The 24,071-nt window shown below is 38.6% G+C and overlaps 1 protein-coding gene and 1 long non-coding RNA gene across 2 annotated transcripts in view; one reads left to right on the plus strand and one right to left on the minus strand.

Moving 5' to 3' along the window:
- The window catches only part of LOC116257010 (vacuolar sorting protein 39), a 54,826-nt gene extending 45,470 nt beyond the window's left edge, over positions 1-9,356 (plus strand). Inside the window, 3 exon segments of the mRNA XM_031633596.2 lie at positions 4,744-5,187; positions 8,517-8,615; positions 8,814-9,356. Coding sequence (XP_031489456.1) covers positions 4,744-5,187; positions 8,517-8,615; positions 8,814-9,014 — 744 coding nt within the window. The 3' untranslated portion in view covers positions 9,015-9,356.
- Positions 9,357-12,766: 3,410 nt separating this feature from the next.
- LOC126410245 (uncharacterized) lies at positions 12,767-14,885 on the minus strand. The gene is made up of 2 exons (XR_007573879.1): positions 14,272-14,885; positions 12,767-13,424 (listed from the first exon to the last, which is right to left on the minus strand). It is a non-coding gene; the product is annotated as an uncharacterized LOC126410245 (long non-coding RNA).
- Between the last annotated feature and the right edge of the window lie 9,186 nt (positions 14,886-24,071).

The following is a 24,071-nucleotide window of genomic DNA, read 5'->3' on the forward strand; positions in this document are numbered from 1 at the left end:
TATCTCTGTGGCTGGGAAAGGGAGCTTGTCCCTGTTGAACAAATACCGTCTCCACAATGCCCTGCATGTTCCAAATATTCCTGTGAACTTACTCTTGAACTTACTCTCTGTCAGCAGTATTACTAAAGAATTAAACTGTAATCTGATTTTTTCTGCTGATCACTGTTCTCTGCAGGACTTGGTGACGGGGAAGAAGATTGGGATTGGTTCGGTTACTGATGGGCTCTACAGGCTGCCGGTAAAAGTTGCTTCAGCATTGATTTCTGCCACGAGTGGTCACTTGTCTGGTGTGAACGATAGATCTACTGTTCTGCGATGGCACGAGCGTCTTGGACATCTCCCCTTTCCGTTAATAAAGAAGTTGTTTCCTCATTTGTTTGCTTCTGTCTCCATTGACTCCTTCGCTTGTGAAGTGTGTCAATTGGCTAAACATGTCAGGGCTTCGTACCCTATTTCATTGAATAAAACCACTCATCCGTTTGCCTTAGTTCATTCCGATGTTTGGGGTCCTTCTGGCGTACCCACGTGTGGTGGTTGTCACTATTTTTTGACGCTTATTGATGATTACTCTAGATGTACGTTCGTGTACTTGTTGCGAGAACGTAGTGAGGTTCCAGCAGTTGTGAAAAACTTTGTTGCCTTTGTTGAGACTCAATTCCATACAACTGTTCAAGCTTTCCGTACGGATAATGCAAGGGAATATGTCTCCCAATCCCTTGATGATTTCTTGAAAGGCAAGGGTATTGTTCATGAAACCTCTTGTAGTTATACCCCTCCTCAAAATGATATAGCTGAACGAAAAAATCGTCATCTTTTGAATGTTACCCGGGCCATTATGTTCCAACGTCATGTCCCTAAGCGGTATTGGGGTGATGCACTTCTCACTAGTGCACATCTCATTAACCGTATGCCTACTAGGGTGTTGGATGGTCAGTCTCCTTATTCTACCCTGTGGCCCACTCAGAATCCGTGGCCTCTTACTCCTCGTGTCTTTGGGTGCAGTTGTTTTGTGCATAATCATAGCCCTACTCTCAAAAAACTTGATCCCCGGTCTATTAAAGGAGTTTTCTTTGGGTACTCTTCCACTCAGAAGGGGTACAAATGTGTGGATCCCACTACTTCCAAAGTGTATGTTTCGAGGGATGTCACATTTCATGAACATGAGTCGTATTTTCCGGTGAATCCTCTTCAGGGGGAGTATCTTGGGAACAAAGGGGAAGAGTATTCTTCTAATCAGTTGATTCAGTTTATGGAGTTTTTGGAGTACAAGGTTAGTCCCAGTGTGATTGACACAGTCACGGTCAGTAATGAGAAGGGCAGTCATATGGAAGGGGTCACGGTGGATGCTCAGCCCACTGTTGCCCGGGATCACTTGTTTGGCCAGGTTTATGTCAGAAAGGAGAAAGCTACAGTGGAAGATGTTGGTGATGAGGATAGAACCAATCCCAATCCTGTGATCTCCTCGGATGACCCAAGTCCATCGAATGAAGAGCTCCCTATTGCTTTGCGCAAAGGCACCAGGTCATGTACTTCTCACCCTATTCAGAGATTTGTTTCTTATGCTAAGCTCAGTACAAATTACAAGTGTTTTATCACAACCTTATCCAAAGTTGTTATTCCCAGGTCGGTGGATGATGCTAAGGATGATCCCAAGTGGTTACATGCTATGACGGAGGAGATGGGTGCGTTAGCTAAGAACAAAACATGGGAAGTTGTTGATATCCCTAAAGGGACACACTTAGTTGGCTCTAAGTGGGTTTACAACGTGAAGTACAAACCTGATGGCACTGTAGATCGATATAAAGCTCGTCTGGTTGCAAAGGGGTTCAGCCAGAAGTATGGGATCGACTATCTTGAGACCTTTGCCCCTGTTGCAAAGTTGAAGACCGTGAGGGTTATTCTTGCTCTTGCTGTGCACAGGAAGTGGCGCATGGACCAGCTTGATGTTAAAAATGCGTTCTTGAACGGCCATCTGGAGGAAGAAGTCTATATGAGCATGCCTCCCGGGTATGTTCAAGAGGGAAAATGTTGTCACCTCAAGAAAGCTTTGTATGGCCTGAAGCAGTCGCCTAGAGCTTGGTTTGAGAGACTAAGGATCGTTATGAAGTCTACTGGGTACAAGCAAGGAAATGGAGATCATACCCTATTCATAAAGCAGAGAGATGGTCTGGTGAGTCTTCTCCTTGTCTACGTTGATGATATGATTGTCACTGGCAGTGATGAAGAAGAAAACAGAAAGATGAAGGAGAGATTAGCTAAAGAATTCGACCTCAAGGATCTGGGTAAGCTGAGATACTTTCTGGGGATAGAGATTGCTCGATCAGAGACAGGGCTGGTTATGAATCAAAGGAAGTACACTCTTGACTTACTAAAGGAGACAGGTAAACTTGGTTGTAGGCCCTATCTTACTCCTATGGAGTCGGGGACTAAGATAAGTATCAAGACGGGCACTATTCTGGATGAGGAAGGAAAAGGGCGATATCAGAGGCTAGTCGGCAAGCTTATCTATCTTACTCTAACTCGCCCTGATATCACGTATGCGGTAAATGTGCTAAGTCAATTTATGCATGCTCCCACGGATTGTCACTGGAAGAGTGCAGAAAGAGTGTTGGGATATCTAAAGAATGACCCAGGAAAAGGACTGCTGTATACTCGACAAGACAAACTTACTATTGAGGGCTACTCAGATGCAGATTGGGCAGGTTGCACTGACACAAGGAGGTCCACTACAGGGTATTGTATCTTTCTTGGAGGTAACCTAGTTGTTTGGAGAAGTAAGAGGCAAGAAGTATGTTCGAGGTCTAGTGTTGAGGCTGAGTACAGGGCTGTTGCAATGGGGGTTACAGAGATGCTGTGGCTGAAGATTCTTTTGACTGATATTGGTGTGGAACTGGGAGATAAAATGAAGATGTACTGTGACAACAAGTCTGCGATTAATCTTGCCAATAATCCAGTTCTACACGACAGGACCAAACATGTGGAGATTGACCGTCATTTTATCCGGGAACGCATTGACTCAAGGGAGCTGATTCTGCCATATATGAAGTCTGAAGATCAAGTTGCAGACGTCCTAACTAAAGGGCTTTGTACTTCTTCATTCGAAAAGAATGTTAGCAAGCTTGGCATGTTTGACATGTATCCCAAGCTTGAGGGGGAGTGTTAGAATATGTTGTTGTGGGAACCGGGTCCATATCTGGACCCGATTCTATGGGGCGTGGGTACCGAGGTGGGCTCGGTACCCTAGGCGGCTTCTCCTCTCTCCTTCTTTATATTGTCACTTATGTATAAGTGTTGAATTAAGTGAAATAGAATTTCCTTCTCTCCTAGGGTTGCGGGTGTGCACCTAGGTAGAGCTTCCCGTGGTTTTTTCCTCGTCCGAGTTTTTCCACGTACATCGTGTGTTCTTCCTCTTCTTCCTCTACGTGGTTCGTGTTTCTACAAGTCCCACCCACCTGCTGTTCCATATAAAATTAACAAAAGTAGAGCTTGTAAATCATTATGTGTGCAGCTAGGCAGGCCTGGGCATTGAATACAGTCTCATTGCCTAGAACCTTTAGGCTCGACCATAGTTGGCAAACCCATGACTTGGGGTCGGATTCTCCGAGGTGACTAGGTCAGGAAGTTGACTTGACAACTTGGCTGAGTTAGGTCATTAATTTTTACTGTATACTTTTACTGCAACTAGATAAAGAAGGCAAGTCTATTGGGACGTGATGCTTGATTTTTGCCTTAGATAAAACTTAATAACATGTAATATGAGTGTTTTGTGTACATGTTTAGTAAGGTTAGTGGTTGGATGTCTAAAAAAGCAATGACTTGGAGAGAAGACAACTTTAATGTGCATTTATTTTCTGCTCTCTTGTCATTAGCAAGTTGCTGAGAGTGAACGTAGATACAAGCTTACAACATGACCAAAACCACTTTAAAATCATCACATATTGATATACATTTCACAATTTACAATATAACAAACTTCAGGTTTTATCAATACGAGATAAAAGCATTGCCTGTAATTAGTTGATGATCTCTGTCAACTCAAGCGGGTCCTGACTCGTGACTCAGTAAGTGGACGATACCAGCTGTGACTTGAGCGATTCACAAGTCAGATTGGCGAGTTTGCCAACTATGGACTAGACAATGATCACCGGCTGGCACACCTATACTGCTAGGTGCTCCTTTGTCTAACAGCTTTGAGTTTTAATTGGTACATATCTCTTTTTACTTTTTCATTGATGGTTGGAGTAAAGTTCTATTTTTCCTTGTAATTCAAACTTTAATGCTGTATAGATACCCTGGTTTAGACAGTCAGAGGCGGGGAATATCTGACCTAAATGGATCTGGAATTTATTTGTTTTATAGTCTTCAAACAAATTCAAGTGGCTAGTGTAATTAGGATCTAGCTAGATATCTGTTCTCAAGTCTAGTGAGTTAATGTCTGTAAAAAACCAAAAGATAAGTGGCAATGCTAATTCTATGATAAAACAGACTAGGTTGCATAGTTGAGTAACTTAAACACATCTGTTAGTTGTGGCACTGGCACTGTCAGGTCATTTGCTTTTATGGTTTTACCAAGTAAAAGGTGATTCATAAAATAAAATGATTCAATCTGCATCGTAAAGGAGCTTTCCTCTAACCAAATAGCTTCTGATCTTATATCATTCCTCTGTCATCTGGATGGGTATATTGTCCATATAGAATTGGTGCTGATGGGCAGGTTTTTATTTTCTTTTAATGAATTTGCAGCTTCATAGGCCTGAACTGGCATTGGCTTACTGCGATCGTGTATATGAGAATGCATTATGTCAAACTGGGTCCACAGTGTTCAGTAACATCTATCTAATTCTTCTGCAAATATATCTCAACCCTGAGAAGTCAACAAAAGAGAGTGAACAACGAATGCTGAATTTGTCTTCATCTCAAGTTCCAGGAAGCCAGAAAGTTGGTGCAATTATTAGAGGTAAAGGCGCGCGTGGGATGAAAAAGATTGCTGAAATAGAAGGTGCAGATGACTTGCGTTGGAATGCAAGCAGTACTGACAGTGGTAAGAGTGATGTGGATGGAGATGAAATAAACAAGGAAGTTGGCTTTATCATGACTGATGAGGCTATAGATCTGTTAAGCCGGAAATGGAATCGGATAAATGGTGCTCAAGCTCTTAGGCTTCTGCCAAAATACACCAAGCTGCAGGTATGCTTTTAAAATCTCAGTAGGTACTGCTTTAATAATTTTGGTCAACTTTGAAAATTTCTGGAAATTGTTGGCAACGATAGTTCATATGGAATAAGTGAATAAAATAAGAATAATATGAAATCTAAAAAATGAGTTTGAGCTAGTGACCTATGTCACATAGGTGGGGGGTGTGGGTGCTGGAGCGGCACATCCCAAAAAAATTAGGTGTGGCGGTGTGGTGGTGGTATTTATTATTATTATTAATTATTATAAAAGCAAATATATAGCTATATAATTTAATTACATGAAAGTTGAAACTGAAAATCTTTCTAAACAAGCAAAAACAGACACCGAAAAACAACAAAATATAAATGGGAAAATAGCAAAAACAGCAAATGTGCAAGTTAATAAAATGAAACTAAAAGTCATGCTAAACAAGTAAAAACAAGACATGGAAAAACAACAAATATAAACTAGGAGAAACAGCAAAAACAATACATGTAAGTTAATAATTTAATAATATGAACTGATTTAAGCATAAAACAGAAAAATAAAGCGCCTGTGGGCCCGTGGCCATGAGTGGTTAGTTGAATCGATGATTCAATGGAGACAGAACATGGAAAAACAATAAAATGAGATAAGGCTGAGAAGTGCAGATGATAGAAATCAAACAACAGATAGTTGAAGGAAAGAGCTTGTTTGGGGGTTAGGCCCCTTACCTTTATTTCAACAAAATGGTTATATACAAGGGAAGGCCAAGCACAAAGGATTGACCCAACCGTTCACAAAAAAAAATGATATAGAACATAGCCTACAAGTTATGTATTTACATATTCAAGCCTTCAAAATTAGTCATGAAGGTCATTGGCATGATCCATGATCAGTTGTCCTATGTCAACTGTAGCAGCATCCTGCTGCACAGAAATTCTCATATGAAGTTGATCAAATCACTTGGTCCAGCCTGCATTTGGCCGTCGTCCTTCCAGTCTCTGTCTAATTTTCCTCACCCAACCTTTGATAGGGGAAACGACTGCACAGTCACCACCATATTCCTTATGGAAGCTGAGGATGCTCTCCAAGACTTCCATTTCTCCTTCATGAATCCTTCCACGATCCTTGATATTCATTACACAACCCAATTGCCCATTACCCACATAGCTCAAGCCAGCTATTTTCGGTGCATGTTTGGTATAATGTTAATTAACCTACAATTTCTATCAGAGCTGATGGTGTCTTCACTGTATAGCCCAGTCTCCATCCAAATTCTCAGTTTAATTTCTGTCTCAAGAGGCCACTTGACAGAGAAAAGCTATCCATGCAGCTCTTCCAAACTTCTTTTTTGAACCTACTAACTTGGGGTTCAAAACTGTAATGGAAACATCTGTTCCTAAGTCATCACATATTTCAGCAAACAATTAAGAAGGTCATCCTCCAGCACCAACGCTTCCACTTCCCCGATATCCTTGCTTGCAGCCATCTCTTGAACTCGTGTACAATCTTGCCTTGGGGAAATTTAACTCTACCAAACTTTGCAGCAATATACCTTCAAACTTCCTTTGCTAGCTTACATTTTATCAAGACATGGGCATTTGTCTCACCACAACGGCAAAAGGAACAGCGGTTTGCTAGCTGAATCCCAGCCATTTGGATCCTATCAAGGGTGGGTAGCCTGCCTTCACAAGCAATGTAGGAATACCAGCAGCTCTTGGATGGGACGTGGCTAGTCCAAATCTTCTTCTGCCACCAATCTCTAGTACCCCAGACTCTACACATCTTGAAAATCTCTCTTGCCTTGAAGCTCTCCTTACCACCATCACTCCAAACTTGATCGAACCAGATCTAATACTCAAGCTTGAGTCCTACCACGTCCTTGTGAAATTGTACTTGCACCTCTTCTCTTTGTGGTTGCAGTTGAAGAACCACCTCTATGCATGATGCCTTTCCCTTTATCTATTCCCAAATTGACACCAACATCTTCTTGGAGCTCAACACCTTCACCTTCGCTTCCTTTCTTTTCATATGGGTCCCCATATCCTACATCTGCCTCATGCATTTCCTTTTCAATATTATCTGCTTTCACGACATTAATAAGCTCCAAACATTGGCGCTTGACATTGGGTGGCAATGGGTTTTCTTGGGAGCCAGTGCATTGAGCTACATCGTTGTGTGTACCAGCTATATGGTGTTTAAAGCGAGAGATCCCTCCTGATATGATTTGCTTACAAAAATTACGTGCAACTTTTAACCTATCTTTGGGATTCACCCTTGTACACCACTACCATGTAGGGTTTGACATTATATCTTCACAAACAAGTAAAAACCTACGATTAATTGTAGGAAATAGGAAAGATGAACGATTCAATGGTGAAAATAAGTAATTTTTGTACCTTCTTGGTGTTAGAAACCAAAAAACCCTCTTTCTCCAAGCTTCTTTCCCACTACGAAAAAGCTTCTTCACCGACTAGTAGGCTCTCCCAAATCGATGAATCCTCAATGATTTTTGATGAAAATAGGCAAAATCTCTCTCTCCCCCACTTCTCTTGGAGTCTTTAGAAACAAGAAGACAGAGAGAGAGAGAGAAAAGTGTTTAAACTTTAAAACATAACACCCCTTTTTGCGTTTTCCCCGTAGCATACGATACGGGCGATACGCTTATGATACACGGGCGTATCATGTACCGTAAGCACACGTATCATACAATATAGGTGACATTGGTTTATGGTGCTTTCAGTGACAGATTTTGACATATATATATATATATATATATATATATATATTATATATATAAATTATTGCTAGATACCAGACCTCTTGGGTAAGGGATAAAGACCAGACCTATTAAATTCAAGTTGAAAAGTATTTTAAACAAAATGTGAACCTTCTAATGTGTTTATAAACACTAATTTTGTATAAATCATGCTTTAGTTCAAGCCATTTTTCTAAAAATAATTGATTTTTTATACTATAAAAAAATTGATGTTATAAGAGCCATTCATGTTTTTTACTATTAAAAAGCAGTATTTAATTATCAAAACAACTTACCTAATATGTGTTTCTCATCAAATCCCTCTTAAGATCATATCTGCAAGGTTAGGCTCCCCAAAAAAAAAAAAAAGTAATTTTAATAGGTCTGTTTTTGCCTCTTGCCCAAGTGGCCTGGTTTTTACCAAATTCCTATATATATATATATATATATATATATATATATATATATAGAGAGAGAGAGAGAGAGAGAGAGAGTGCCAACTGGATTTACACAGATATGCATGCATGAGTGCACACAGACATTATTTCAATAGTGGTTGAAACTCAGCTTGGGGATTGCTGATATTGATGACTTTTTGTAGAATTTGCTTCCATTTCTTGAACCACTTTTGAGGAAATCAAGTGAGGGGAGGCGCAACTACTCTGTGGTCAGCAGCTTGCGCCAAAGTGAAAACCTGCAGGTATGCCCTATTAAAGCTTGCAGAACTATCTAGGATTGCACATTATCAGTTGCATGCTATGAACATCAAGATAGTGTCATCGCAACAGTTTAGCTTGTTGTGCCATTCTCCAACCCCTTTTATTCTTGTGTTTGTTTATGTGTGGTCTTTCTTGTCGTTGGAAAATCTGGATTTTGATTTGTTGCTGTCATTGTCAAGGTGAAGGAAGAACTGTATATGAATAGAAAGCGAATGGTGACAATAAGCAGTGAAAGCATGTGTTCACTATGCAACAAACGGATTGGCACTAGTGTTTTTGCAGTATACCCGAATGGCACCACACTTGTTCACTTTGTTTGCTTCAGAGATTCTCAAAATATGAAGGCTCTACGTGGCTCACCTGTTGTCAGAGGTGCTTAGCCGGCACCGTGAATTCCAGAGAATGGTTTAGTTGTCCTATTCATTTTGTTCCCAGTGGCTTCAGCAGCCCATGATGTTCGTTCAGTCTCCTTCTGTTAAGGAAGAACAGTATTGGCAACAGCTAAATCTTATGTGCTTACTCGAATGCCAAATACGTATCTTCCAATTCCAACCAGCGTTGGAGTCCTGTTTCATTTTGCTCAATCAATGATTTGTCTGTGTGTGTGTGACTCTGGGTAGCATGTACAATGTCAAGCCGTTGTATTGTCCTTTTTAATTGCAGTAAAGCATGTGTTGTATAAAACGTTTTGCCTTTGTAATAAATGATATTGCTTTGGTTTCTTTCCAGTTTTAGTTGGCTATTTAGACGGCATCTGATATGAAGAACCTTATTTTCTTAGAACACGTTTTCAAAATAGATGTTCTAAGAACCATGTTCTTCTTCAAGGAAAGAAGACGGAATTATGTCCATCATTTTTTAGTTATTGAATCTAGGAACAATCACTCTTTTCTTGCTTTGCTTTCTTTCCAGTTTAAGCAAACAACGCTCATTTGACCAAATACCCTCGTAGAGAACTTGTTTATATCAGCCTCTCTCTCCTCCTGGATCACTAAGGGCATTTTCGCCTGATAGAAATAAAAAAACTTGGCATTATAATTGGCTGTAGACCCTCCATTCAAACATGGTCTCAATTAAATCCCTCTGAACTTGGGATTTGACCCAAAAAAATATTTTACCTGTACTTTTACTAGCCTCGAACTCTACACAGCCAGACAGCCAGACGAGTAACGAAATCTCTTCACCCAAAATTGAATCCCATTTAAGCAGTTAGGGGCTGCTTTTTACCATTCCACTTGCAAGATCAATCGTCAAACAATATTTGATCCAACATTGGTAGTTGAACATGGATTTCTTATTTTTTGTATCTTTGTTTGTTGTATGCTGAATATAGCTAGGTACTTGGGTCCATAGGTACTTCGGTCCATAAGATAGGGTGAAGCTTGATTTTTTTCAGGGGCGAGTCAAATGATCCATCGAACTTATCGGGATAGGGCCAAACTAAATCTGAGTAGGACCAAACTAAATCCAAATAAAAAATACATTACCCAACAAAAAATTTTCAATTTTTGTAATGTATTTTTTTTTTCCAAGTAATTGGGGCAGGCCACTGCCTAGGGCTCCCCCTCTCTGCCTTTGCATGGACGTAAAGGATGGAGGTAAAGGTTAGATGAATGTAAAGCTTATCCTGAACATGCTGCCATATGTGATATGAGATACAGAGAGAGAAAAAGTTATTTTATGAAGTCGATTTACTAAAACGGATAGGATAGTAATAAACTAACATTTTTTTAGGATTAACATTATATATATATATATATATATATATATATATATATATATAGAGAGAGAGAGAGAGAGAGAGAGAGAGAGAGAGAGATGGAGATGGAGAGAGAGAGAGAGAGGCGAATCTAACATTTTTTTTTTAAAAATCGTGATAAATTAAATGGCCATTTAAGACTTAAAAAACCACATCTTTTTAAAAACAACGTATTTTTTTTGAAAAAAACATTAAAAACGAAACGAACACTTTTTTTCATTTTTTTCAGTGTTTTAATGCTAAATAATTTTTTTTTATTTATTGCAAATCTATTTATCTTTTGATGTTCATGTTATTAGTTTTTCACTTATTTTATTTTTCTCTTACTTTCATTTTTTTAAAATTTTTTTAAAAAATTTATGAAATAAACCACACCATTTAAAACTCAAAGATAAACTCCAGGATGTTATTTGTATAGGAAAACATCAAATGAGGACCCTCAACTGATCTTTTTTAATATTACTTTCTTTTTTTTTTTTGTTGTGATGGAGGAGGGAAGGAGTATTCTTACCGTCAAATGATGGTGCCCAGGTCACCGGCTGGTGCCCCCGACAGTCCCAAACCGCTGGACTACAACGACGGACGGCCTGGGCACCGCCATCGGCCTTCAGAGGAGGATGATTCCCTCTCCCTCTGAACATACGGGACGAAGGAATACCATCCCCTCACAGGTCGACAGCTGCACACAAACTGTTGGTACGTACTACGTGGCTGTCAGTTCGTTGGGCGGGGAGGGCCGATGGGTTGGGCGGCACTGGCGTTAGCTGGTAGGAGGGAGGGAGCGGGGTTACTCCCCTTCCATCGCCTGACAGGGGCACCCAAGCCGTCAGCTGCTGGGAGGGGGAGGAACCCTTCTCCCTCCTGCACGCTTGGGAGGAACGGGGAACTCCTGCCTTCTGGTCAGCAGGCACCCCTGAATGGTGGTAGACCGTCCAGCGGCACTGCTGTTGGATGGCGGAAGGAAAAATTTCATGAAAAGAAGATATGACTTATAATTTGTAAAAAAACAAATGAAATGAGGACCATCAGATCAAAAAATGAATGATTATCAACCTTTGATGTCTTTAGATGTCACCTGAATTGTAGAGGTAGTTGGTTGCTGTCTATTAAGATATGACAGACAGGATGTCATTTACATCACATTAGGATTAGGATATGACATACACGATCTCATTTTCATCCCACTATTGTCTGTTTTCATGTGTTTGTGTTTTTTAAGATCAGTTTTATCTATTATATATGTTTGTCAGCTATATGAAATTATATCCATATCAAATCAAATTTGGTGCATTAGAAGAACACTAAGTCGAACCCCACAAGAAAGAACACATTCAACTGGCAAGTTTAACTTTTTTTTCCCTTTCTTTTGTGAAACATTGGAAAGGGAAAGACACAAAATCTTTGTTTTTTAATCGACATAAAAAGATATTTTATGAGCATTTCCTTAAAAGGATAGCGGTAGCTGGGGCAAAGCCCGCTTTCTTTGCTCAGCGAATGAGAGAGATATTGAGAGGAAAAAACACGTTGTTTGTCTTTCTTTCCGATTAATGAACAAGAAGGAAGCTCGCGACTATCCTTGCTTCGCAGCTCTCTCCTACAAGTCCACTTCGCTCGTACAAAGCACTAGAAAGTAGTCTGTCGCAAAAAAGAAAGAAAGCCCATCTGATAGGGATCACTTGGATTATTAAAATAACTACGTTACCTGTTCCATATGTCATGAATATTTATATCTACATGTTTTAAGCAACACACAGGCAATCTCACGTTAGATTGGTTATGTCAAAATAGTCTTTTCAAGTTGCAATCAGCAAACATTTATTAAGAGAATATTACAGTTTGAGGTAACAACGTGTAAGCCCCCTAATTCAGAACATTCAATTTATTGAACATTAGTTTCCGATAGTAGTCTTTTTTCTCGGTTTTTACATTCCAAGAGCATGCCCCATAGTTATTATAAGGAAATAAAAAAGGAGAATATACATAAAAATGTATGACATGAAGGTGGTACATGAGTCCACAGAGCCAACTTTACCATGTTCTTCAACTTTGGATCTTATTTAATGATACAACTATAGAAAAAATCTTGGTTCTGTCACTGGTCAGTTTAGGCCTCGAGCTCCATAAGCACTAGTTTTCAACGCATGCAAATCTATAGGCCACGGTTTGTATGACCAGGGGAAGTCCACCAGCCTCTCAACCAACCGAGGCTTGGGCTTCCCTTCTAAGACACGATGGGCAATTATACCAGAAACCGATATTACATACAAACTAACAAAGTAGAAAGAAAAGAAAACATGCCACAAAGATAACACTACTCTTTCTTTGCCGAACGAAGGAAGAATATGAAGTAATTAAACAAGCAACACACTGCCCTTATTTATCCAGCCTATGAAATTTCATCAACATTCACACTACAAAGAGCTAAAAGTTCGGCACTAGACTACCAGGCCAAGCAGCCATGGGTGCTCGCACCTCTACTGTCCATCCATTTCAATTTCGATGGAACAATTATATGGCCAGCTTCTGTCAAGAACGGCAGCAACTCTGCCTTCAATCTTTACAGGCTTTAAACAATATTTACAAATTCATGTTGCTCGCTGCATATGCTTTGTTTCTAACTATAATACAAGTGAAAGAAAGAAAAAGAAAAAAGGAAAAAGCAATTGATACTTTGACATCTGTAAACAGTCTTTGGAGTGAATTAAACTAATGGGCTGAGGCATGTTGCAATGAGATCTGGCACACCATCGAAAACCAAGAATTACATTTTCTACAAATAGCAGGGGCAAGAGAATGAGCTATTGTTTTTTCAGCAGTAACAAAAATGGTCGTTGTTTCTGTCATTTTTTCCTGGCATTTTTTCCTGGCCAATGGGGGAATGACATCACCCCCACTCTACTCGCTTGTTCCTCAAGGCGCAACTTGACACAGAGCCCGTGAACTGCAGCACCTCTCTTTTCAAAATAAACATTTTCTTTACAAAGAAGAGAAATACAATGCGAGGCAAAGAAATCGTACAGCACTGCTAACCCTGTATTTAAGAGACAAAGAACATACAAAGGTGAGAATATGATGACTATAAGTGCTCTGCTAATCATGTAAAAGTAAAAGCCACAGAACATGAAGTTATTTTAAAAATATAGCCGCAGAATGCCCTCATGACCACAAAATAACAATCAGTTATATTAGTAAGAAAAGCATTGAGTTGTCAATTGAAGAAAAGAGATTAGTGATAACATGTTGCACAGGATCTGTAAGGAGAACCATACAGCTGTGAAAACCTTAAAAGAGAAAAAACGACCAAAGTAGATAATGTAGATCAAACTCCCCAACAGATTATACAGGAAAGAAATTCGATGAGATCCAACGAAAAACAAAACAAAATGAAGAGGAAAAGATTGCGATGTTGCCAAATAGAACACATCTTAGAAAGAAAAACAATAGGCAAAAACAAAATTGACCGAAAGGGATCACTTTTTATTCTAGATGAAAAAAGAATCAGGAAGAAGTTCCAAGACTAAGAACATCAACTAAAGACTACTTTTCGTTCTCCACCAACACATACTAAAAGGGGAAACCAAATACTACAATGGAAAAACAGAGCAAAAATAGAAACAGCCACCTTATTCATCGGATTCAGGGGCAATAGTCACTCACTCGAGGAAAGATGACGTGAAAGAGGGGAAAACACAAAGGAAACAACCGTTAGAAGAATGAAAAGAAAACATCGGTGGAAAAAGGAATTGATTCAAGTTCGCATCGAATTGCAGCATTTGAAAACAAAAACCCCAGATTGAATCATCAAAAAACAATTCAACAAACTGATCCACAGAACAAAGGACATATAATCAGTATCATAATTTCATTTTAATCAATACCTCGACTGCGAGATACTCGAGCACGGCAGAGAGGTACTGAGGCGCACCCGTACCGACTCGCTCTGCATACTTTCCGACTTTGAGAAATCGGGCGATCCTACCCACTGAAAACTGCAGAGCGGTCTTCTGCGATCGAGATACCGACTTTGATGACTTGGGTGTCCCAGGCCCGCCCTTGGTTCCTGTAGAACTCATCCTCCTTCTTCTTTTCCTTGCAGAATACAATAACAGAAGATGCAGGAAACCCTAACCCTGAGAGGAGACGAAGGAGAAGGAGAGAAAGATTATTTAATGACAGCGTTCAAACTAGATTGATCAGCAACAGATTCCACAGCTTAAAAATACAGCAATCTGTCGATGAGGACGAGGGCAGCTCGGAGCGGAGTCAGAGGAGAAGGAGAGAAAGAGAAAGGGCAATGGCAGCTCAGGGCGGAGATGGAGACGGAGGAGAAGGAGAGAAAGAGAAAGGGCGACGGCAGCAGAGGCCCAGGTTGCTCTGTTCCACACCTCGGAACAGCATGGAACAAAGATAATTTATACTCTCTGTCCAACAATCCACTACATCCATCCTGTATTGCAAGTGGTGTTTGATAAAAAAAATCCAATAATTAGGATACGCGTGATCCTTTTTGTGTGTTCAATGACTATATTTATTGGGTGTGATGGAAAGTTAAAGGTTTGAAATGGGATTGTCCATGTCAAATGTCTGTTTGTTTATTGTCTCTATCGCTCTCGTCAAAGACTTTTTTAGAAACAAGCATATCTCCAAGGCTGGGTGGAGTTATTTATGGTTCTTAATAGGTTTAAGAACAACAATGATATGATATGGGTAAAAGACTTGTAACGAATCTTCTCTTGAATATGATTTTAAAATTCATGTTCAAGGGAGTGATGTAGAGAGCTAAAAAAATTAAAAGGAAAGCAAAAGGGAATGGTTACAAATTTGCAAGTGGAGATTATGGTCAAACAGTTCTAGCTGAAAGAAAAATGTTTGTTGTACATGGTGGAGAGGCCAGAGTAGGTATTTTAAAACTAGACTCTCCACCAACCTATGATAAAGCCGTGTTCATCAAAGCTTATGCCACTTGATAAAGGAAAGTAACATATGTGAATGGCATGTGAAAATTGGTTGTAGAAGTTGTGAAAGGAAAGAATAAGCAACCCCCAAATCAATGCATCTTTGTATCCTCCTCTTACTTGAATCAAAGCATTTATTGGTTCGGCAGGCTAAATCGCTGCTTCTATATATGGATCCATGGCACTAAAGGCAGGGCGGAGCAAAAAATATTCTGTCAAAAGACATTCACTTAAAAAAACTTGGACAACACAAAATGAGCAAAGGGCACTAGACAAATATTAAAGGGTAGGAAGTATATATACATAATAAAGGATAATTTATACTCTCTGTCCAACCGTCTACCGTGTCCATATTGTATTGCAGACAGTATTTCATAAAAAAATCAAATAAATAAAACACGTGTGTTCCTTTCTACGTGTCTTGTAGCCATCAAACGCCCTCTTAGAGTCACGATGTAGTAACTATATTATTGGGTGTGATGGAAAGTTAAGGTTTAAAATAGAACTGTCCATGTCCAACGTCTGTTTGTTTGCTTGGTGGAGTTATCTATGGTTCTTTAATAGGTTTAAGGGGAACGATGATCTGATATGGGTAAAGGACTTGTAAACGAATCTTCTCTTGAATATGATTTAAAATTCACGTTCAAGGGAGCAATGAAATGAACTAAAAAAATTAGAAGGAAAGCAAAATGAAATGGTTACAAATTAGCAAATGGAGATTATGGTCAAACAGTTCTAGCCAAAAAAAAAATGTTTGTCGTGCATGGTGGAGAGGCTAGGGTAGGTATCTTTAAAACTCGACTCTCCACCAACCAGTGATAAAGCCGTGTTCATCAAAGCTGATGCGACTTGATAAAGGACAGGAACATATGTGAACGGGAGGTGAAAATTGGTTGTAGAAGTTGTGTAAGGAAAGAATAGCCAACCCCCAAATGAATGCATCTTTGCATCCTCTTACTTGAATCAAAGCATTTATTGGTTTGGCAGGTAAATGCTTTGGCAGGCTAAACCACTGCTTCTATACATGGATCCATGGCACTAAAAGGCAGGCACAAAGCCCCTTCGAAAGAAGGGACCAAAAAAAGTTCTTTTAGTTCCACCTTCACAATCAGAAGCCGGTGTTATTTTGTCAAAAGGCAATCAGAAAAACTTGGACATTACAAAATGATCAAAGGGTAGTAAACAAATAATCAAGAGGTAGAAAGTATATATACATAACAAAAGAAAATTTATGCTCTCTGTTAGACCGTCCACCACGTCCATCCTGTATTGCAAACGGTGTTTGATAAAAAATCAAATAAATAGGACACACATGTTCCGTTCTGCATGTCCTGTGGCTATCAAATGCCCTCTTCGAGTGACAGTTTAGTGACTATATATATTGGGTGTGATGGAAAGTCAAGGTTTAAAATAGGATTGTTTATGTCAAACGTCTGTTTGTTTGTTTGCTCTACCGCCCTAGTCAAAAGCTTTTCTGGAAAGAAGCATATCTCCATGCTGGGTGGAGTTACCTATGGTTCTAAATAGGTTTAAGCACAACGATGATGTGATATGGGTAAAGGACTTATAAATGAATGTTCTCTTAAATATGATTTTAAACCATGTCCAAGTGAGTGATGAAAAGAGCTAAAGAAATTAAAAGGAAAGCAAAAGGGAATAGTTACAAATTAGCAAATGGAGATTATGGTCAACAGTTTTAGATGAAAGAAAAATGTCTATCGTGCATGGTGGAGAGGCTAAAGTAGGTATCCTTAAAACTTGACTCTCTACCAGCTTGTGATAAAGCGGTGTTCATCAAAGCCGATGGCACTTGATAAAGGACAGGAACATATGTGAACGGGATGTGAAAATTGGTTGCAGAAGTTGTGAAAGGGAAGAATAGGCAAACCCCAAATGAATGCATCTTTGCATCCTCTTACTTGAATCAAAGCATTTATTGGTTTGGTAGGCTAAAAAGATGCTTCTATACATGGATCCATGGCACTAAAAGGCAGGGGTGGAGCCAAAAATATTTTGTCAAAATGCACTCATTCAAAAAAACTTGGACATCACAAAATGAGCAAAGGGCACTAGACAAAATGCCATTTTTTTTTTACACCAACAAACTTTTGCAAGACTTGATCTCCAAAAGCAAACCATCAACCTTTTTCTGAGAGATTTATTGTCTGAAGTGTGGCACTAGCAAACACTTAATTTGATATCTAAACGACCTACGTGCAAGCAACGTCTAGGGTGGCGTTTAAACACAGAGATTGAATTTAGCCTCATTTACTTGAAGAACTGAAATGTGTCGAAAAGCCTTTATGAGAATCCAACTGTGGTAAGTGGACCAAGCGACATGACAAAAGGTAGAGAATGATTTGCATGTTGAAGCCATCCCAGTTATGCAAGACTGAGTGACCCCAAATACACTTGTAAGATATTTTACTAGCAAGAGTTAGCACCCCAAATTTTCTAGTTTTCCATTTTTATGTTTTAATCTCGTTTTACTGATCTTCCAACCATTTTAGACTATTTATCCTACTATTTTCCAAGTCATTTTCCCAATATTTCTAAAGGTTTTGAATCCATGTCAGCCCTTTATCTAAAATTATCCTTAACCTGCTTTGTTGTAAGATATTTTACTAACAAGTGTTAGCATCCCAGATTTTTCACTTCTTTGTTTGTGTGTTTTACTCTCACTCTACTAATCTTCAAACCATTTTAGACTATTTGTCCGGCTATTATCAATTATTTTAACTATTTTCTCAATATTTCTAACTGTACTTTCATTAGATAAGACATACCTAGATATGATGGTATGTTTGTCTAAGGGATTATAGTAAATATAACCTTTATGACATTTACAAGCCAAGAAAAATGCAAACATAAGATTTTGGTGCAAGTTTGGATTTGCGTTGAGACCCAGCAAGAGGGTATACAGTACATCCAAAAACCTTTAGATGTTCTAGTTGAGGTTTTTCACCAAGTAACTTTTCATATGGTGTCACCTTATGTATGTCGATTATAGGTAATCTATTGATAATGTAGACCGCCATTTTAAAAGCATCAATCCAAAAACGTGCAAGCATAACAATCTCATTTCCACAATATGTCAATGTTTTCGCTCTGCAATGCCATTTTATTGTGGTGTGTGGGGACATGAAAGCCATCATCGAATGCCTTGAGCATTAAGATAATCAGAAAAAGTGTGACTCAAAAATTCTCCACCAGAATCACTATGAAAGATTTTCACTTTGTGTTCAAGTTGCCACTCAACAATCTTGTGAAAATTCTGAAAAGAAGCGAAAACTTCTAATTTTTTGACTAAAGAGAAAATCCATGTAAAACGTGAGTAATCATCTACTATCACTAAATAGTAGTAGCCTTCTCTGGATGTCCAGGGAGCAGGTCCCCATAGATATGCATGAAGCATTTCTAAAAGAGATGATGCCTTGAAATCTGCTTTAGAGAAAGGTAATTGATGCATTGGCTAAGGCACAAACATAACAAAATTTATATTTATGCATAGAATTAGCAGAGATTAATCTTGATGCAATCATCTTATTCATCAAATGAACATTTCCAGGTCTCAAGTGTGTATGCCATAAAACAAATAACTTATCGGTCTGATTAGAGTCACCTATAGAATGTTTAGAAGCATCAACAACTTCCTTTGAAACAGAAAAATAACTTTTGCAACCTTGATGTTGCACTTTATTCCTTGTCCCAACAACTGCAATGTCTCCAAGAGCACTTGACCATGAATATAATCCTCCTTTAAGAAGTCCTTTGTGCATTATCTCTCCTGTTTGCATGTTCTTAACAGTAAAAACATGAGTGAATTCCATTTTGCAAGAGTTGTCCTTTGTAAACTTTGCCAAGAAAGCAAGTTCTTGTGTAATGATGGCACATGCAGGACATTCTTTGAAGTAAACAAAGTATTCTTAGATGGCAGCGACACATTACTAATATTTTTAATAGCAAGCCTTTCTCCACTGCCTACAACAACAGAATCAGATCCAAAGTAAGAAGTGGTACCTTGCATAGACTGATTGGTGCTGGTCATGTAGCGGGTGGCACATGTATTAGGGTAGCACTCTTGACTATCATCAGCTGCATTGGAAGGAGATGCATCAGTAGTAGCCTGATTTGTGTTTGCTCCAATATTAAGTGCCATGGCCATAAGTGCCTTTGGTATGTCGTAATACTGGCAGGCCATATGATTTATGCGGCCACAATATTGACATATGACGCCTTGAGTAGACTTGAAGTTGGGATTATTGTTGAAGTTGAGATTATTGTTTCCATGCCCACTATAGCCGTAGTTACTTATCAGTACAGGCGTGGCCACCATTGCGACCACTACCTATACCTCTTGCATAGTTGAAGCCACCTCGGCCTCACCCAAGTTGGGCTACAAAGGCGACAATGGAGGAGTCTCTATTATTGTTTGATGGTGGCGCAAGAATGTGAAGATGATTCTCTTGAGTGACCAGCATATCAAAAATTTCGAAAAAACTTGGTAATGGCTTGAAGGTGGTAACGGTGGTGATAAACGCTTCAGATTCACTAGATAATCCATTAAGAGTATAATGAACCAAATCTGAATCAGAAACCACATGATTGACAACAACTAATGAGTCGTGCAGAAATTTAATGTGATTCAAGTAATCAGCCATGATCATGTCACCCTTTTTCGCAATTTATAAATAACAAGAATAGAGTTTCACGTGGACAAAAGAGAACTAAATGAAGGGGCAGATGAAGAGAAGAAAAATGAAAATTATAATTGAACTTCAAAATATGTTGTGTTTGGATGAGGAGTGGCATGATAATGAAGTGAGGATGGTGAATATGAGTATGTAGAAGTGAAGAGGAGGAGCAAAGTGTGGATAAGGAGACAAAGTTGGAGGAAGATGATGAATTATGGCTTCAGGATAGGACAGGAGGAAGAAGGAAAGTGGTCGTATGGGGGAAAAATAGAAGGAAGAATAGGTACAATGATGTTTTTTAATAGCATGTTTCAATGCTAAGTTGTTTTGTTTTTGCTTGTCATGGACTCATGGTTGTTAGGTGTTTTTTATCCTCAATCACCAGTGTATTCATTTTTCTGGTGTCCCTTATCCTCAATTACTAGTGTTTTGATTGTTTCTTTCCATTTGTTTGTTGTCTCTTATCCTCATTCACCAGTGTTTTTATTTTAATTTTATCCTCAATCAGTAGCACTGATTTTGTTGAGTCATGTCCTCAGTTGTTTTCAGCTATGCTTGTGTCTAAGAGTTTGGAAAAATATGTTTTATTGTTGTAGTATTTACTGCTCAATTTTGTGGTACTATTTGTTAGTGACAAGTTGAGTTAGTCAGATTTTCCTTCCATTGTTAGCAAGTGCATATTGTGTTTGTATTCATGGTGGTATTTGTCAATATTTTTACATGTTGCTGATTGATTTTTTCCAATTAGGTAACACATAAGCTTGCACAACCAACTTAAATTGATACACAAAAAGAGTCAGAGGTCGCTCTCCATTTGTAAAATGCATGTTTCCTTCAGTAGCGTTTGTCGACACATATCAAAGAATAGTTCTCAAAGAATATATAGTGTTGTATTAAAACCCAAAGGTTTATTGCAGGCAATAGTCATTTTTTGTTGTCTCATATTCATTACCTAGCATTTATTGCAAGCAACTACTATCAGGCTGTCCCCTTCTTTATGAGCATCTTCACCTCCTCAACATTCAACCTTACACAATCAAGCCCCTACTTCTATTGTATATGCCCTTTTTCTTAAATGTTACTTTCAAAATGTTCGAGGTCCTAAATTCATAATCTGAATTTCAATTACTGATGGTCACAGTTCTAGCTATGATCTATAACACACTCAGAGTGGAATTGATTGAAATGGGGCCAAGTTTTGGCCTACCATTAAACAAGTCATCTTAACTTTTTGTTGATGTAATTTATCTCTCGAGATGCAAATTCTAACATGCACACAATGATTATTGTGGCTAATGGAACAAATGGTAGCTAGTGTTGATTGTAGGCGGCAACCAACACCAGTGCAGTAGGAATTGTTAGCAATCATAATATTCTAGACCAAATATACTGGCAAAACCAGATTTTGCAAGGAGTTGTTCGATTGGGCACAACTATTCAAGTACTCTAGTTCATTTGGTATCCAAAAAATTGACAGTTTTATTACAATAATCTAATTTATATAATAATCTAATTCGACCCAAAAACAAAAAGAAGTTTTGAATGTTTCAAGATTATAGTTCCATTATTGAGCTATGCAGCCTTGTAGATATTTTCCATTACCCATTTGCTTAATGTGACTGGAGAGTGCCTTGCACAACTACCTCCATATTTAACGTGCTTCTTTTTGGGCAAAGTTCACAGGTTGGTTTAGAAAAGGAACTTCATGTATTTATTAATGAAAACCATATAGTCATATGAATTTATTTGCATGGGCATCTAAAATGAATGAATGTATGTGATATCCTCTAAATCCTTGTCAAAATGAAGATGAAAAAAATTATTCACCACGTTTTATTTGTGAGGACATTGGTTGTGAACTTCAACGGGCTATAAAGTGTTAAATGTTTTCCATTTGAAGCATTGAACATCTAAGAATCAATGTCGTGCTTCTCTCCACAATGTTGGAAACAATATCTACATCACACGGGATGTTATGGTGCATTACAATAGACAGTAAGTACTAAACCAAAAACCAAGATGCTGGTATTTATCATAGCTAAATGGTCATTGGAGTTGGGCATTATGGACCTTGCTAGGTTGGAGAATGTAGTGAATGGGAAAACACAACATTAGTTTGGTGGGGGTTACAAATGTACCAATTTTAGCTTTATATACATATGTATGTATCAAGTACTCACACAAGAATTCAACTATAAGGTTCCACACCAAGTGATGAGTGGTTAGTTGAATGCATACACTGTAATTGGGGATTCAATTGGTTCATGCCCCATGTTCATATGCTGCACGGGTCTCAGAACTTCTTCCTCATTGTTGAATATCTTATGTAGGATAAGAACAACAGAAAAATTAAAGAAACATGCAAGTAGCTTTTACATAATATGACAAACGCATACCTTTGGGTCAAACAAGGATGTTGCTATGGAAGAAGGATAGCTATCCAAACTTGGAGGAATGGCAGGAAGATATTTGTGTAAAATTTTACTAGTGGTGAAAGATGAAGAGAGATACCCTAACATGTTGAATGAAGATAAAGAAAAATAGAAAAACAATCTAAACCAGTTTGACAGTGATGTCTATATTGTAATTGGGGATTCAATTGGTTCAAGCTCCATGTTCATATGTCTATAGAGGGCTCCAAACTTCTTCCTCATTGTGGAATCCCTTGTGTAGAATAATAAAACCATAAAAGTTAACAAAACATGCAAGTAGCTTTGATAGAACCTGACAAACACATACTTCTTTATTGGGTCAAACAAGGATGTGGTTATGGAAGTAGAATGTTAGTGTACGAAGAAGGATAGCTATCCAAACTTTGGGGGAATGGCAGGAAAAGATTTGTATATGATTGTACTAGTGGTGAAAGATGAAGAGACATCCTAATGTGGTGAATGAAGATAAAGAAAAACAGAAAACAATATAAAACAGTTTCGTAGTGATGTCTACAAGGGGGCATTTGATTGCTCAGGAATTTTGATTTTGGAATGAAAATTTCATAATCAAAATTTCACTTGAAAATGGAATTGAAATTTTCGTTCCAATTCCAATCTCTATCTGTGCTTGATAACTTAGAATGATAATTCTAGAATAGAAAATTCTGTGTTTGATTAAAATGTAATAAAGATTTGGAATTGGGAGTCCAATTGAATTCAAATAAACTGCCACATCCAATTGAAAGCACAACTCCATTACAATATACAAATCTAACAACAAAAATAGTTGGAATACTCGAAAACTGACACACACCTCTATAAACATGCTTGTTGCTGATAACAAAAACAGCTGGAATGCTCAAAATTTACACTTGGATCACTTTCCTTGAAATGTTGGCAGAGTTGAACATAGACAACCTCCTCTGGTTTTTCCACTCCATGTAGAATAGGCACTTCTGGAGCACTGCATGTGCTGCAACCATGACACAACCACTCTTCATCTCGGACCATGAGCCATACTTGGGGTCATAGAAATCTATGAACCTCGAGTTGCGAATCATAAAACTTGATTGGCTGCCCTGACACAAAGGGCCAGAGTTCCATTGCCAACCCAACACACAACCAATGGGCCTAGGTGCAACCTAGGTTGTACCATCACTCTTGCATCTAGAAACCTGCCCAATTCCAAGTTTAGCATCCAACTCAATCACCCCTGCTATGAGAAAGTGATCAACCGCCTATTTCTTATTTATTGAAGTTTTAGATATGGAACATTACCATGTTTTATACATGGACACAAAACAGAAACACATGAATGACAAAGTTAAAATGAATGCAACTTTAGAGGCACAAGGCTGCACATGATTGGAATAAGATGGACGCATTCAATTAGAATTTCAACCACACAAATGTGCTTTTGTGTGTGTTGTCTGAAAAAGGATCAAGTAGCTACTTGTTTCACCTCACAAGGTCACCTTAGTAACAAGAGCCCTACACTTGACAAAATGATGTGGCGATGAGCTTGTGGGACATCAAGATAACATGTCAATTTGATGCAATTCAACGGCAAAAATAAAAAATGGAGCTGAGAAGATGG

The sequence above is a fragment of the Nymphaea colorata genome, chromosome 7, assembly GCF_008831285.2.
Source record: "Nymphaea colorata isolate Beijing-Zhang1983 chromosome 7, ASM883128v2, whole genome shotgun sequence".
Classification (NCBI taxonomy): Eukaryota; Viridiplantae; Streptophyta; class Magnoliopsida; order Nymphaeales; family Nymphaeaceae; genus Nymphaea; species Nymphaea colorata.